General features: G+C 43.8%; 1 protein-coding gene across 1 annotated transcript in view; it reads right to left on the bottom strand.

Moving 5' to 3' along the window:
• otog (otogelin) overlaps nucleotides 1-17315 on the bottom strand; it is a 49110-nt gene that overhangs the window by 29439 nt on the left and 2356 nt on the right. The window contains exons 4-24 of the mRNA XM_076288008.1: nucleotides 15618-15672; nucleotides 14048-14117; nucleotides 13057-13155; nucleotides 12697-12854; nucleotides 11354-11475; nucleotides 10941-11149; nucleotides 10637-10767; nucleotides 10367-10473; nucleotides 10039-10148; nucleotides 9014-9139; nucleotides 8291-8399; nucleotides 7935-7981; nucleotides 7663-7808; nucleotides 6266-6398; nucleotides 5595-5772; nucleotides 4970-5094; nucleotides 4351-4563; nucleotides 3595-3760; nucleotides 2575-2649; nucleotides 2349-2392; nucleotides 1368-1533 (exon numbers count right to left, since the gene is read on the bottom strand). Of these exons, the coding sequence (XP_076144123.1) occupies nucleotides 1368-1533; nucleotides 2349-2392; nucleotides 2575-2649; nucleotides 3595-3760; nucleotides 4351-4563; nucleotides 4970-5094; nucleotides 5595-5772; nucleotides 6266-6398; nucleotides 7663-7808; nucleotides 7935-7981; nucleotides 8291-8399; nucleotides 9014-9139; nucleotides 10039-10148; nucleotides 10367-10473; nucleotides 10637-10767; nucleotides 10941-11149; nucleotides 11354-11475; nucleotides 12697-12854; nucleotides 13057-13155; nucleotides 14048-14117; nucleotides 15618-15672 (2589 nt within the window). The remainder of the gene's footprint in view (nucleotides 1-1367; nucleotides 1534-2348; nucleotides 2393-2574; nucleotides 2650-3594; nucleotides 3761-4350; nucleotides 4564-4969; nucleotides 5095-5594; nucleotides 5773-6265; nucleotides 6399-7662; nucleotides 7809-7934; nucleotides 7982-8290; nucleotides 8400-9013; nucleotides 9140-10038; nucleotides 10149-10366; nucleotides 10474-10636; nucleotides 10768-10940; nucleotides 11150-11353; nucleotides 11476-12696; nucleotides 12855-13056; nucleotides 13156-14047; nucleotides 14118-15617; nucleotides 15673-17315) is intronic.

The following is a 17315-nucleotide window of genomic DNA, read 5'->3' as shown; positions in this document are numbered from 1 at the left end:
TCCTCCTCCCTCTCAATACAAATCTCCCTCGCAGTAAAGCTATTTGGATCAGTAGCCCTAGACATGAAACACATGACATGACTCAAATCCAGTTCCAGATTTAGTGACAGAACATGTCCTTTACATATACAAATATCAGTCAACTTAACTATCCAGTAATATTTATGGACAGCTCTATAGCATTAGCACTGTAGAAAAGAATGACTCATCATAGGACAGAAACTGGACAGAAACTCTGACTTCAGTGACATTAGAGAGGCCTTTCCACTGAAGATAAACCAGCGTGGGGGCCGACCTTCACCTCAATGATGCGGACATGGATCAATGGCGCTCGGATGGGCAACCTCAGTGCCCTCACTGTGCTGCACATGCTGGGGCCACTCTGAGACAGCACTACGGTTGTGATGACAAACTTGCCAGGAATTTTGACGTCTTTGGCTTGGTGCTATCACAAAGCTATCACTGTGGTGTGAATAGGCAAAGCAAACTCTGAAACATAAAACTTGATGAATTATACTATAAACCGCTCAAATAAAGGGACCCTTCTGTTCGGCCTCTACACGTAACTTGTGAGGAATAATATTTTCAGATGGCCACTGTTGTAAATAAACTTTTGAACAAAGTGGTAATTTATGTGACATGCAGCAAACAACATATTACTGAATTGAAAATTATAATGCAGCTGATCTAGCTTAAAAACTTGCTGAATTGCACACCAAGCATAATGAAGTATTTAACAACACACCAAAACACCAGCTCCTACTATCCACAGTTAGCTAACCACTGAGTTGTGATTGCTGCATTAACCCAGACTTGTGTCTACCACAGACCCATGCAATTTGTGTTCTAGATGTGTCATGGTTGTTCTGATATGAGACTGGGATCCAGTTAGCCTAGAAATCTAGACGCACCCTAGCGGCAGCAAATTACATTTGCTTCCAGGGCTAGTCTAGCAACTCTCCGTTGGCTTGTGAGCTCGAAAAATTAAACTTCTATCAGGCCAATCAAATCATGTATAGAGTCGTTAGGCGGGCTTAACATAATGATTGATGGCAGAGTTGCAACGGTTTGGCTTGAATTCCCTGCTACTTGAAAACAAAAAAAGATGGATGTTGCTGTTGGCCAACAGTGTGACACGAGTTAAGCTTGTTTTAAGTTGGCTAAAGTTTGAACTAGCCAACTAGCTCCGCTGGTGGGAAAACGCATGGGACTCAGCGCTGTCCTATTGCGTGCAGAGGGAATTTGAAAGACAACCGATTATCCCGCCCCTCGGACTGAGCACTGCGAACGGTGAGTGCCCAGACCCTACATTTTAATGTGGGTCTGGCTCGTCAGGCTAGGATCCAGTGATTGTCTGGGAGACTCACCCCTCTGGACAGACGCAGCCAGGGATGCAGGGCTCGTACGCGGAGCAGGTGAGGTTCAGCAGGTGCGACTCGCAGGTCTCCTCACAGGCCACACCTTTGCTCAAGGCCAAGCTGCCCATCACCTCGTTGCACTCATGATACCGCTGGCCAGGGGGGCACGTCTCATCTGAGGAGCAGATTCAATTCAATTCAATTCAAGTTTATTTATATAGCACATTTCATATGGCATACACAGACTCAATGCGCTTTTAGAAAAAATATAGAAAAACATTATCAAATAGACATTAAAACACATTAATAGTCAAATTAACTGAGATTACAGCATTCTAGTTAAAATGATAAAAGAATTAAAAATTAAAGTCGCCACACCAACCTGAAGAGGCCTTAAATTTTAACTAAAAGCTGAGGCAAATAAATATGTTTTCAGTCTGTTTTTAAAAGAGTTCACTGATTGAGAGGATCTTAATTCAGAAGGTAGGGAGTTCCAGAGTGTAGGGGCATAGTGACTAAAAGCACCATGAGCGGAACTAGTATTTATTCTCAGGATTAAGAGGAGACCTTTGCTTGAGCACCGTAGGCATCTGGCTGGAGTATATGCAGTGATCATATCAGAGATATATGATGGAGCTAAGCCATTCAATGATTTAAAAACAATAAGAAGTATTTTAGATATTTTAGTAGATTATGGGACAACACCGCTTATTACACAGAGCAGATTATGGCACAACACCGCTTATTACACAGAGCAGATTATGGCACAACACCGCTTATTACACAGAGCAAATTATGGCACAACACCGCTTATTACACAGAGGCACATAACCCACAACATGCTGATGAAGATGAGTATATGATGGCACATAACCCACAACATGCTGATGAAGATGAGTATATGATGGCACATAACCCACAACATGCTGATGAAGATGAGTAGGCCTATATGATGGCTAATAATTAAGGAGTGTTAAAAATTACACTTACTGATGAAGGAAATTTGAGACATTATCTTTCCATCTTGACAAACCCTAAATGAGTGAATAGATGGGAAAAGAAAAATTAACATTCATACAGAAACAATATCACAGAAATGACTCAGAAATAATATCACAATAATAAGATAGATACGGACAGAGGTCATTGGCATGAAGGACATTTAGGGTCATATGGACTGTGTGTGAGGGACAGAAAACGAATGCGTAGATCTTACTGTACACCTGATGAGGTCATGATCTCATCCCCAGGTGCGTAATCCACCCCTAAGAAGGTGCAATGGCACTCACTCCTGTTGAACACACACACACACACATACACACAAACACACACACACACACACACACACACACACACACACTTTCATGAATGGAGATCTAATGTTAGACTTGAAATGGCAGCACATGAATGAGCGAACTAAGTCCATTTTGTTCTATATACTGTAAGCATAGATAGATGCAATTAAGATTAATTAAACTTAAGAATTCTATTCTTGTATTTATGCTCACCATGTATTAAAATAAATAAAAACAAGAACATCTAAATCAGATAAAAACAAGGGGGGGAAGTAAAAAAATTAAGAAACGGTTCTAAAACGGTTCTAAAATGTGTTTAGCAAAGGTAAAAAGCCTTTGTAACATATAGGTCTTAACAACACATCAGCCTCTGTACTACAAATTCTTTCTCACTGGTTATCAGATATCTGTGTCGTCCACAGCCTCAGTGGCAATGAATGGCTGGTTTCAGCGCAAATTCCTTGTGGTAACTCTAGCACAAGGTAAGTATGGCGCAGAGCTGGTCTGGGATGCTAAGACCAGAAGACATTTAAGGAAAATTAACTAGCTTGTCTTCTGAGGTTGCCAAAGCTCAGGAGTGCAGGCAAAGAGCACATCTACAGAGCCATAATGGGGTATAAGGTGTTTGTGAATTACATTATCACATAACTTGACCTGGACTTGAACTTAAAGACTCATTTTCACTACAAATGTATTCCACCACCCCTTGGAGAGCTCAGAAATTCTAACACGAACAGCTTCATTTATGACATTTATGACATAAGTTTAGTCTCATTTCTCAGAAAAGAAGATTTAAAAGGAGATTTTGTGTATGTTTGACATGACACCTGAATCAGAATCGGATGTATCTGTCCAAGGGAGTTAATAACGTTACACTGCTTTTGCAAATGAACCCAAATGGATCTTCTGTGTGTATCTCTGTCTTTGCCTAACAAAAGCACCTTCTCACACAGCTGCGGGTGCGCGTGTTGTAGAATGTTCCGAGAGGGCACACACAGCCCTCCTCACACTCATCTCCACAGAGATGGGGCATGGAGAGGAACTGGCATCGCCGCTGGCACGCCGACACACACATGCCATACTCCATGGTCTCTGGGCACGTGATCGCTAAAAGAGTCAAACAAAATGAGCACAATAAACCGCAAACAACCAAAAATCCACGTTATCAACAGAAAGACCACTTTCACCTGCCAATATGGAGCTGTGCTGCTAGGCAGTGTAAGCTCATAATCTTGAACGAAATTACAGACGAAATATGACAAACGGATTATGTATTATGGTTCTTGCTAAATGCATCACATTTTCATTCTTTTTTAGGCATAGACATAAAGTATAAGTATAAGTATAGTATAAGTACATATACTTTTTTGATCCCGTGAGGGAAATTTGGTCTCTGCATTTAACCCAATCGGTGAATTAGTGAAACACAAACAGCACACAGTGAACACACAGTGAGGTGAAGCACACACTAATCCCGGCGCAGTGAGCTGCCTGCTACAACGGCAGCGCTCGGGGAGCAGTGTAGGGGTTAGGTGCCTTGCTCAAGGGCACTTCAGCCGCAGCCCACTGGTCGGGGCTCGAACCGGCAACCGTCCGGTTACAAGTCCAGAGTGCTAACCAGTGGGCCACGGCTGCCTCACAACATAAACATCCTTGACATCACGCTACACACTCTCCGCCGCCTCTCAGACACTCACCACAGTCGGCCACCTGAGCTCTGAAGTCGATGATGATGGAGAAGCGGCGGCAGTGGCGGGCGTAGTGCGCCAGGGCGGAGCAGAGGCAGGGCTGCCCACACTTACAGGTGTCTGCCCGGCACTGCTGGTGGAAGGGCACCGGGCTCAGGTAGGCATGGCAGGGCGCAAACAGCGCCTGGTTCAGGACGTCACACATCTGAGATGCGTAGAAGGCTAGAGGGGGAGGGGGGGGAGGAGGTTAAAGGAGAAATCCGGCCCATTTTTACATGGATCTTGATCGCTAGACGTCGCCGAATACTGTCGATAGGGAAAAAAAACAACCAAAATCGGTGCTACTGAACTGGAGTAGCTGCAGTTTATGGCCATTACTCCCAGTCAGCTACAATGCTAGGTCTGGGGGCCTCATCTAAACGTGCCTTTTTTGCTTCTTAACAGACTCAAAATGTCATTAAAAGGTCTGTAATATATGACAGACAAACCGATGCATTTTCTACTCATTAGCTGTGAAGAAACCATCTAAATTCAAAGTTTTTCCTCCAACAGTATATTTAGTGAAATCTCTGGGGACTATGAAGCTAGTCAGGAAGACACTGGTGCTGACAGATGAGACCAGTCTCACCGATCTGCTGGTGGGCATCGCAGGGGTCCAGCTGTGGCAAGCTAAGACTGGGCATGCACGCAGAGGGCACACGCCAGGCATTCCCAAACAGCTGTGGAGTGCTCTCTATCATTCCAGAGGGAGCCCTGTAGACAGACACGTAGTACACAAACACAGGTAGCCATTAACTGCATAGCAAATAGACAGTGAAATATATCATTTGACAATTATAGACTTTAATCTGTATGTGTTTACAAGAAAAAAAATTTGGAAGAGGACAAAACTATTTTACACCAGGAAATTGCAATGAAAAAGTGTGATCAAAATACCCCACTGCACAGATCTCTAGTATTTCTAACAATTTTCAAAGTCGAAAGACTCATTAAATCAATCTGGACCATCATCTGTGACTCCACAAGACTGGGCTAGCAAATGAAAGCTTTTTAGAAGACGGCTGCTGACAGTGTTCATTGGTCTGTCTCTCTTTCTCATTCTCTCTCTCTCTCTCCCTCTCCCTCTCTCTCTCTCCCACTGGAGTGAAACGTAGTATCATTTCAGCCTAAAGTGGTGGTACCGGGTGCCAGGAAGAGACTGCGGTTACAGGGGGGTTGCCGTGGCGCTCGGAGGGTCAGCCAGGCAGACTTACAGGAAGTCATCCTGAATGTTCCCATTGAAGGTCCCGCACAGGCCCACCGTGTCCTCCTTCCAGAGTTCCGACACCTGCAGGTAGAGGCGGAACTCCCGCCAGTTGTACTGCAGCCGCAGGCCCTGCGAGGTCTTCACCTGCAGGAACATGGTGGACAGCTCCTGGATATGGAACATCTCTAGAGACACACAGAGCGCAGGAGAACACAGTTTTAATGTAGTTTTAATAGAGTCATGCCTTTCACATCTTTTTATCAGCTCATGCTTGAAATTAGCCACATTGTGGTGTAATACAGTTCAATAAAGTGTCTCTCTTAGATAACACAATAAAAGAATATAAATAATTGATCTACTATATACAACTGCCGTAATCATGATACTATGACAGGGTCTGTATGCAAGCAAAACTTCAATATATGAACATCTATGTACAAAAAATTACATTTACAGACTGGAACGAGTGACATTTGCACACAGTGAGGGAGAGCTTGAAAAGAAGGGGGTTTTGTGTGGTGTGCATAATACAGCATTTGAGCATTCAGTCTGGAGTATTGTCCTTTCGCTCAAGTGCTGAGCAGCTGTCATTCAATCCACACCAGGCCTCCCTGGACTCCTCATCGGCCTGGACCCTGAGCATACAATGTTTAGGCTTCCCACTGAATGTGCAGTTACCGTCTGAATAGGGCAGGGAGATTCGGTACTGGCTAGACACGAAGACCTCGCCAATGTGGCTCATTGTAATCTCCGTCCTTGGATCCTCGTCAACGACCAGGTTAACTGATTGGATGCATGCCCCATCAAGATTCTGCAATTGAGAAAAGATAGTTTCGATAAAGAAGCCAGAAAAGAAAAGCATTTGTATGATCACAGGCTTTTCATAAAGGCAGACAATGCGGATAGACCGGATGAATGAACACACTGTGGCTGCTCTCAGCATCCTAGATTTCATAGTGCAGCAAACAAACACATCTTTTGGTGTGCCTTTTTCATTTAAAGATAATAACATTGTTGTACCTTTTCTTTTATGTGTGTGTGTGTGTGTGTGTTTGCGTTTCTGTCCGGTTCGTGCGTGCGGTTGTGTGTGTGTGTTTGTGCGTGTGTGGTGTGTGTGTGTGTGTGTGTGTGTGTGTGTATGTGTGTGTGTGTGTGTGTGCGCATGTATGTGATTTTCTCTGTGTCTGTGTGCATTTACGTGTGAACATGCATAAGTGCATGCCTGGGAGTACACGTCTGTGTGTGTGTGTGTGTGTGAGAGTGTGTCTGTGTGCATTTCGGCACGCCTGTGTCTGCTCTTAAAGCAGTGAGGGGGCAAAACCCTTTGCCTGACAGAAAGCGATCCGGCCGTATGAATCGTCTCATTCATGGGAGTCAGGAGGCCAGGGCGCGCAGGTGCCCCCTGTCTCTCCCCGTCGGGCCCCGGGCCCCTTTCAGCAGGCGCTTTGCAGAGCCCCCGCCTTTGTCCCCCAGCACCCTCTTCATCTCTCCCAACTACAAAGACGCTCACTCCTCCCGTCACTCAGGATTCAGATAAGGTAATCCAGGGGAATTGCCCGCGGCAATACAGCCCGCCTGACATCTTACACCGGGCCCACTTGCCGGACGATGAGTTGTGGCATCAGTGGCTCCCAGGCGATGGGAAACGGTGGGCAGCCTTTGAGGATGAAGAGGGTCTCAGGACTTTTGTCGCATCTCATGTTTTTTTTGTTTTTTTTAATCTGTCACGGGCGCTGGAGAGTTTGATCACGACACAAACCCCAACTCATCGGCCCTTTTATCTAGCCGCCTCACCCCACAGCTCTGAGGGAGAAATCCAGCCAGACCCAATGTCCCATCAGCGCCCACGCTCCAGAGTTGTGGAGAAACATCAGTTTGTGTTAAATGTACACGTTTCTTTATGTAAATACACTGTAGAACTTTCTAGAAAAGGCCAAAATTATTTTACCAATGCATTTTACCAATTATTTTACCAACCACCACCAAAACATTGATTTTCCCTTTCCCTTCTACATGCTTTGAAACAGGGCTGATAGAAGTGTCTCAACCAGAAATCCACACCGTTCCATACTCACTGGTCCACAAGGCGCATTCTGTATGGTGATGGTGAATTTTCCAGAATTGCGACTCTTGGCCAGAACGTACTGGCAGGTGGCTGGAAAGGTGTAAACACGTCCGTCAAAGGACTGGAAGAACATGTCACCAGTGACGGAGCATTCACCTGTGCAGCAAGAGACAAAACACCCATCGGCATTACATTAACCACTCAACAAGAACCATTTCTAACTTCCTTAAGTTTTCCTGGACTTTTTTCCTAAACAACGAGCATGTTGCGGGACATTCAGACCTGGACAGGTGTAGTCGGTGCAGTTCCACACTCCCCCCAGGCAGGTGCTGAAAGGCAATGAAACATGAGCGATCACAGGTGGGCTTACACACATAAGTGCCTGTGTCGGACTTCACAGATAGGGCGACCAGCGCACCTCGCTCTGCTCCTGCTGGACTGTCCACAAAAGTCAATTATGATCTCACAGTCAGTCGCATTATGGCACGGAAGGAATGTCCGTCATGATATTAACGCTCTGGAGATGTGCTGGGAGCTGTTGAATGTACATTGACTGACAACACACTTCAATCAGCTGCAGTGGTCTGAGAGTGAGAGTCCTCTGCATGTTTTTTTTTTTTTGGGGGGGGGGTACTGACCAGTTGTTGCACTCCTCCTGGACCACTTGACCAGGGGGGTAGAGCATGCCATGGAACTCACAGGGGCAGTCCGAGGCCTTGACACAGCTCCCATCCTCAAAGATCAGATCTGCAATGGAAGAGACACATGGGAGAGTCAGTGACCACCGCAGGACAAAGGGCCCCGTTCAGTGAAACCGGTGAGTCAGCTGAGCAGCAGCCCAAAAAGGGCTTTGGAGAGGCTGGTGTTTTCTTAATATGGGTTTAGACCATATGCAGGGCAACTGGGCAACAAAAGGCTGTAACAAGCTGTGGCAAGTAGCAATAGCTATGACAATAAACACAGCTTGTCTCTGAAACCGGCCCTTCACTATTTTTGATATTAGCTCTTATTAGTGTTTTTGGCTCTGTAGAAGTTGCGCCTTGTCTCCATGATGGAGGAATCTACTTTTGATTCAGCAACCAATCAACATCAAATCCTTGGTGCATTCATAGACTGAGAAAGGTTCTCTCTCTGGGAAGTAATTAGACCATTCCGTTTCCCTCTGTGGTGCTGTTCTCAGCTCTTTCTGAATCCTCTGGTGTAAGAGCAGAGTTTTAGCCAGGGGCTCCACTAAAACGAACACATTCCACTACACCCTCATACCATCGGGGCAGTAGCATCCGTCCAAACCCATTCCACTACACCCTCATACCATCGGGGCAGTAGCATCTGTCCAAACCCATTCCACTACACCCTCATACCATCGGGGCAGTAGCATCCGTCCAGACACTGGAGCTTGCTGTCGATGCACATCCTCTCCACTTTACAGGACACTGGGCAGCAGGTGATGCATTCATTGTACACAAGTTCCACTGGGCAGGAGACAGCTAGGACAACAACAGAGATCATTCCACACATTTATGCATACAGTACACTTATCACACACTCTTTGACACTCTTCATACAGTATAACCAGCTTTAACCAGAATAGAATTTGGATTGGGATGCCCCAGAGCACAACTCAAAATGTCTAGTTTGAGGGGGGCGCTGCAGTGCAACTGGCCACAGCGACCATACCATAATATGGGACCAGGTGGCCACGGCGACCCAGGTTCGAGCCCGACCCGGGTCATTTCCCGATCCAACCCCATTTCTCTCTCCCACTCACTTCCTGTCACTCCTCCTCTCACTATCCTATCATGATGAAGGCAAAAAGCCCCACATGGCAGAGTAAGTGGTAAACCTCCTACAACAAGAGTCCTATGGCATTGTTTTGTTAGGAGAATGAAGCCATACAGATCTTCAATTAGGAGGTTTACCCCTTACTGTGTTAACTTACCCAGATTTGTCACTAAACCACGTACTTGGAATACCACCCTGAGGACGCTGACTTTCCAGCCAAAGTTGTAAATGTAACGGAGGCAAACTGAGCTAGCGTGCTAGTTGCCCATGTAAATCCTCACAGCCCTAACCTTAAGACCGCTTCTAACCGCTGAGTTGGAAGCCTGGGCTTTTAGCTCAGTGGTTAGAGCATTCGACTCCCATGTCGGTGTGTGTTGAGGTGGCAGGTTCGAGGGCCGTGAGCGGCGGACAAATTATGACCTCTGTTACATAAAGAAAAAGCTACTTCTCAGATGGGTCAATAAAAAGAAAAGATTAAGATGGCCAAAAGAACACAGACAGTTAGCAGAGGAAGATGAGGGTCTATAATGGAGGGGAATGGACATTTTAAAGTGACCCCAAACTTTTGAACGGCAGTGTAAATACGATGCGTGGGGAAACATACCACAAGCTTGTATGTGAGATCTCCAGTCATGCAGCGTGTGACCTGCGTGGGCACAGGCCCTGGCATACTCTGTAAATACTTGGCATACTTCATCACCACTGGGACCAGACCTGCAACAGAATCAAGACAAACAACACCCTCAGGGCCCTGGGGACTAATTAACCCACCCCCCCTCCCCCCATCCTAAAAAATAAATAAATAAAAAACAGTTCTGAGTTTTGAACCCTCTCACACATACGGTACATTAGATTCAGAATGTCACACATTTAATTCAGAGCTGGTTCAGTGCATCATTAATCATCTATGAGCGGTATTGCTGGTTACTCACAGACAAAGGTCGTTTGAGCAGCTGGCCATAAAAGAATAAGGGCTGACAAACTCATGGCATGATTTAAAGGGGCTCTTCAGCAGTGTTGCACAAACTTCTTCAACTTTCTGAAAAGGAAAAACAGAGAGGAACGATTTTTTTCCTCTTCAAAACTCCACTAACGTCCAACAATGGCACATCTTTGTAATTACCAATGCTAGTTCATTTCAATAAGTGGGCATGAAAAACGACTCCACGCACGCAAACTGAACAGACAGTGGGGCACAGTACCAGACGAGTGTGGGCATCCTGGTCAGCACAAGGAGACGGGTACAAGGAGGGCACCATGGGGCAGCTGGCTTGGTGGGGCTCCTCCTCCGTCCAGCTGTTCCCAAACATGGCCACATCTTCAGTGACAACACCTGTGGCAAAATAGTTAGGAAACCTTACATTTGATATCATTAGAAAACAATCAATTTCATGTCTCTATTGAGTTGAGAGAAAGTCAAAAACACGCCTTTAATGAAGTCTAACGAAGACTTTTCAGTAAAGAAACCTACAAATTACAATACACGGTACAATCAATCCTACATACCATAGCTGGTCTTCAGATCATCCTGAACATCTGCGTTGAAATTCCCACACAGCCCACAGGTCCTGCCCACGTACTCTGGGCTCATCTTGATGTAGACGGAGCCATTGTAGCCCTCCCAGGCCAGAGTGAAGCCGTGCTGCTGAGTGACCAGGATGTACTGAGATATCCTCTCCAGTTGAATGTCATGGATGTTATACGGGAGCTGAACACTGTGCAAGAGCACCAAAGGGTTCACAGAATCACACACTTTGTCAACCTTACATCATTATTCCCATTTCACACAAAACATGCAACTGTGTCTATGAACAGACATATGAAGAAACGTCAGTAGGCATTATTCTCACAGCTAAATGCCTCTTTACCATAACAACAGACTTGAGTTGCATGAACAGTAGAGAGGGAATATTCAGTACCTTTGGCCTTTAAAGGTAACTGTGAAGTTTTGCAACCTGATCTCCCCTTCCCATGGCAGAAAGAGGCTGACAGATCGGGCACAAGTGTAGGGAGAGGGCCCACAGTCTGGGTCATTGTGAATCTGTACAGCAAAATAACATGAACCAGCAGGACGTGAGGACAGGTGGACTTACAGAGACAAATACTCCCAAGTATCACAGGACACATGTGTAGTCTAACATAAAAACAATACACTTTTGCCTTTTACAATAGACCAGTTCTTCACTCTTTACAGGAGCTTTCACAAAGAATTCATTCATGAGTAATTCATTGCAGGTCTGGATATGTTATTTAGCTCACAAACGTTTGCTTGTGTGAGAAAATGGTCTATGTTGGTTTTTATTAAAGAATGCTTTGGCAATGGTTTAGTAAAAAATATTCTCACTGACAGAGCAGTGCCCAGTCTAAGAGCTGGCACTGCCAGGTTAGTACACTGCCCCGAGCCATCCCTTTGATTCATTGACAAATAATATTAGCACTTAGGCTAATAACAGCAATAAACTGCTCACTTAAGCAGTTCCTCCTCTTGTTTCCCAAGGAGCAAGTTTCTGGGAAAAAAGTCAAATCTGTCTTGGATGACAGCTGATTTGGACCGTACAGGTAATTGCTGTATTAAACTGTAATTGACATAAATGACTTTAATGATGAGATCACTTTCCGTAATCTGCTCTGAAAAAAAAAGCGTCTGAGGATAGAGACCGCACACCAAAAAGACCCAATCTGATGATACAATACCGCGAAAAATGAAGATGGAAAACCGAAAAAAAAACGACAAAAAATATTTTGCATCATCAAAAATGATGATTAATTACTGTAGTGCTGAAATGCAAAAGCACTACATTAGTGCAAAAATCCATGTACTTTGTGATCATAAGCTTCCTTCAAGGTCTTAAATACGCTGGCTGTTATATAGGTATACCTGGATGAGAACTGTTATATAGGTATACCTGGATGAGAACTATTCTATTGGTACAGTATACCTGGATGAGAACTGTTCTATAGGTATACCTGGATGAGAACAATTCTATAGGTACAGTATACCTGGATGAGAACTATTCTATAGGTATACCTGGATGAGAACTGTTCTATAGGTATACCTGGATGAGAACTGTTCTATAGGTATACCTGGATGAGAACAATTCTATAGGTACAGTATACCTGGATGAGAACTGTTCTATAGGTATACCTGGATGAGAACTGTTCTATAGGTATATCTGGATGAGAACTATTCTATAGGTACAGTATACCTGGATGAGAACTGTTCTATAGGTATACCTGGATGAGAACTATTCTATAGGTATACCTGGATGAGAACACTGGACTGCGTGGCGTCTTCACAGTCCCTCAGCAGAGTATACGTGCATTTGCCAGGGTAGTAAAAGTACAGCCCATCAAAGGTCTCAAAGTTGTACTGCCCCCACGATCTGCACGTCATCTCTCTCTCAAAACCTGTGTTTGGAACTGAAAAGAAAGCTGGCATTAATGCAGAGACAGATTACACATTGCCATGTTTTTTTTTTTTTAGCAATTCATGTTAAATTAATGACATTACTGCTAAAAACATGACAATATGTAATCTGGACAACATACCTATTGATTAAATAATCTGTCAAATGATTTTATCATGAAAGAAACCTAGCAGTGTGACAGCAGCCATTTGTACCTTTCTGACACCGCCGCCCAGTGCCTTGATATAAGCTGCAGTTGCAGGAGTCTGAATGAATACAATGGCCTCCATTTAGACATGGGAAAGTGCAGGGACCTGCAAGAAGACATATGGTTGCATTGATAAATGACAGAAAGACGAAAACATTAAACTCGCTTTTCTTAGCGCATTCATACTGCATTGCACCTGCAATCTACATTGCAAATCTATTGTTCCAGACACTGCACCACGCCCCATGAATGTTAGGAGATATTCTTGATCTGGCACCTGCTTGTGGAAAGAGGGAAGTGGTGGGTGGCGAACTAACTATGCTGACATTTGAACACTGAGCAGCAATAAATGGCCTCTACTATAAGGGAAAGCCCCACTTCCACTACCCTTAATAACCACCTCCTTACAAAAATGTGTTTCATCAATGATGTAGTATAATTAAAGCTAAGAATTGAGCCCAATCCTAACATATGTTCAGCAGAGAGTCCACTCTCTCCCCTCACCCCAGCTCTCTGGCCTGGCCTGTTCCACACGGCTGGCCTTTGAGGCAGTGATACGCCTGACCGCCGGCAGGGCAGCGGGCCCCAGCTGCAGGTGGCTAATCATGGCCCCTTATCTTGGGGGGTTTACAACATATGGCAAGTAAAGGGGTGGGATAGTGTCTCAGATCAGCACACTGCCAAGGCAGGCCTAGATGACCACATCACCCTACAGAATCCCTCCATCGCGCACAGTTTAAGGGATCAAGAGCCGCACCTCGCCCGACACACAGGGGTCAATTGTCCCGCCATCGGACAACGCAGTCAAGGATGGCAGGATAGATCCCATACATACTAGGGGTGGTTGAACTCGGCTATAAATCTTTTGATACAGACTCACAGATCGGGCATTGAAATGACAAGATGTGGTGAACTAGTCTACTTTCAGATCTACTGTCACATGGGGCACTAATGCTTTAGTGCTGCACCTTTCTCAAAACAAGAGTTGCTAAGCATACCTGTGGCTCTGCGTATTGATGGCTTCAGTGCTTCCTGTCCAGTTGTAGATATATTAGATGTAAGTGCTTTCTGAAAGAAGGAAAGAGAAGAAAAATATTACATTGTTGATGTGAACAGGTGATTCTCAGAGTGCATATAATAATACATATAATAATACAATTCTAATTTAGCTGTCTCATTATAATTATGATATATTCTAATATATTATAGCAATATAGTACATTATAGTATACAACAGAATAGAAGATTTGTATGGATTTGACATCAAGTGTCTGATTATGCAAAAATTATTATTGCCAGAAAAGCCAAAGCAAAGCCCCAGTCTCAGTTTAACACAACTCAAAGCATTTCCTGTTTGATAAAGATGAAAAAAACCAGTCTCACTATGTTTCTGTCTCACTCTCCAAGTTTGCCTCTGACTGAGAGTTTTTAATCTGCGCTCTCATGTGACAGATTAATAAAAATTTGATTAAAGCGAGAAACTGAAGCACATTTCGATAATGGTCCAAAGATTCATTTCAAATAAAAATGTTGCAAAGAAAATTGTATCCAAAACTGATATGACAAGATTAGAGATCAAACCAGCAGATTGGGGTAATTCTGTGGCACATTAAAAAAGCCCATTCACTTCACACATAATCCCCCTGCTTTTACCACATCCAAGTTACTCGCCAGATCAGCCAGACGGCATATTTCGTTGCCTTTGCTGCTGATAACAGGTAAAATTCATTAATCTATCATGCTCTGCTGAAATTAAGACCCCTTCACCACACTTGTGCAAAGAGAACAGTCTGTACTCAGTGCCTTCAACCATCCAGTGGAAATCCAGCAAAGCTCATGCACCCTACTGTACGGGACCGGTCACCTGAGCCCAGGCTGGGCCTGAGCCGAGTCGCCCGCTTTCATCCCAAAGAACTGGAGCAACGCTAAAAGATGGGAGGTGGCGTTTCAATTATTAACTGTGCCTCACTATTGGAAGTTAATGGCATGAGAATGAGAGCTGGACCCACGACTTAATTGTTCAGGGATGACTGATGAAAATGCTTCCTTGTTTACTATTGTGTCTTTTCAGGGTCTGTGCGGTAAAAGGGAAGCCCCAATGTGTCCAGACGAAAGGGGGAACTAACATTATAGAAAGCACACAGTAGGAAAGGCATACCACTACAGTTGACCTGATGGCATACTTGATAAGGCAGACAGTTGTGTTACTTTTGCTGTCCATAGAGGGAAAATGTGGTCCAGTGTTTTGCCAGTTTTTATGAATGGCAAGGGCAAAACAAAAATAAATAAAAAACAACAGTAAGACATTTTTTTTAAAATATATAAGAGAATAAAAGAATCATAGAAGAAAAATATTATGTTGGCTCTAGCCTCAACACTTTAAGTAATAATACAATATGTTTCGGTGTCCTCTGTAGTTTGTAGGAAATATATCCCAATTGCTATTAGGTTGCTTGGACCTAATTTCCGATTGTATGAATTTAACCTGTGACATTTTAAATACCCTGTTGCATGTATTTGTAGGTTTTCCCAAAGCAGTGCTTCAAATCAGTTACAAGGCTCTCCTACCTGCTCTCCTTGGGAACCCGTATCCCATTTCTGCAGTATTATACTGCTGCTTTCGCTGTTGTAAGAAAGAGAGAACAAGGCGCGGTTTGTTTCTCACAGGTAATCGGCATTGTGTTAGTCTAGAGAGCAGTACTGCGCAGCAGATAAAGGCTTTTTCCCAAACATCAACAAAGTTACAGAAGAAAGGCTGTCACAGTCCGAAAAGCGAATATTTACTGATATAGCCTAATTCAATGACAAACGTTAGTTTAAACACTAACTTTTTTCTATTTTGTAATGAATTAAACACAGTGGAATAAAACAGACAATTATATATTGCAGTCATGCGGATAAAAACTTACTTTTCATAATCATGTTGTCTAGTAAAATTCTCTCTGTCCGCGACACAGGAAATTTGTACTAAAATAAAAATAAGAGGTTCAATGCCGGTTATTAAAAAAGTCACTGTCTAATACGAGAGTGTCACTGCGTACAAGACAAACACATGAATGATGTCAAACGTTAAATTAGGCTAAACAATTACGCAACCAAAATCTAAATCGCGTCATATACAAAGATTTGTATCACATCATATTGATTCCACAAGGCAACGATCTCATATATATTTCTGAACTACATAAAATATTATAATACTCACCTTGATATGTAGAAAATAAACACAATAATGAAAACCACAGAATTATTTTCTTGCCGAACCTTAACGTAGGATCCATTCGTGACTCATAGGAACCACGATAAGTGGAATCAATTTCTCCCCTGACGTTTAGGTTAGTGTTTATCGATCTGTACTACCGACACATTTTTCACATCAGCTAACTCTTCTCTCCACGCAGGATCCCTCTCCGTCACTTCAGTGCTGCTTACAGCATCCATCCCCTTTGGTTAAAGTCTGAACTGGTCCTCCGGATTAGCATAATATATGCAGAATGGTATCCCCGCGAATGCAAATGAGGCGCTGTAGCCTACGCTCTGCTATTGAGTGGTGCGCTGTGCTTTACTCAGCTTCTACATTTGAGTTCGATAAATGTAATTAAATTGCTTATAAAAACTTTTTTTTGTTACTTTTTGCTTTCCCCCCTTTGACTGAGTGTGTAAATGTAACACCTGTAAACATCTAGACCATACCTGTCAACACTCCCGTTTTTCCCGGGTTCTCCCGTATTTCAAGGTCATCTCCCAGCACCCTCCCGTTTTGTTACTTCTCCCGGAAAACTCCTGTAATTTGCATGGCCATCAAACTTCATTTTAAAATCATTGATCCGTTCATTTTTTCTATTAGTCTGACATCTCCCAGGTTGCCAGATTGTGTATGAAATACACCCTACACATACACGATCACTTAGTTTCAATTTCAACCGTTTTGTCATAGGCTAAAACCAGGCAACCCAAAACCCAAATAAGGAAGCGGGTGCCGACTCCGCAGCCTGAGTCTCGTCGTGCAAGCGGGCTAGTTGGATGGCCTAGGCCTACTCCAGAACTAGCTGTTGTGAAATTGTTGGGAATTTAATTGATTAACACATTACATAAACTGTTATTGAGTGTTGTTGATACACTGAACTTCTGCCCTCGGAACCAAATCTGACAGCTGCAGCTTTGGAGTTTTGGAAGTAGGCTGCAGGCAGGCAGCTGGTGGTAATGGTAAGGTAAAAGCAACGACCGAAATGCAGTGTTGAAACACGTGTATGAAACGTATTAAAT

Source organism: Alosa pseudoharengus, unplaced genomic scaffold, assembly GCF_046254945.1.
Source record: "Alosa pseudoharengus isolate Yale_2024_CS ecotype anadromous, Long Island Sound unplaced genomic scaffold, YU_APseudo_1.1 YU_APseudo_1.1_scf_16, whole genome shotgun sequence".
In the NCBI taxonomy this organism is placed as follows: domain Eukaryota; kingdom Metazoa; phylum Chordata; class Actinopteri; order Clupeiformes; family Clupeidae; genus Alosa; species Alosa pseudoharengus.
This window is presented reverse-complemented; position numbering and strand designations above follow the sequence as displayed.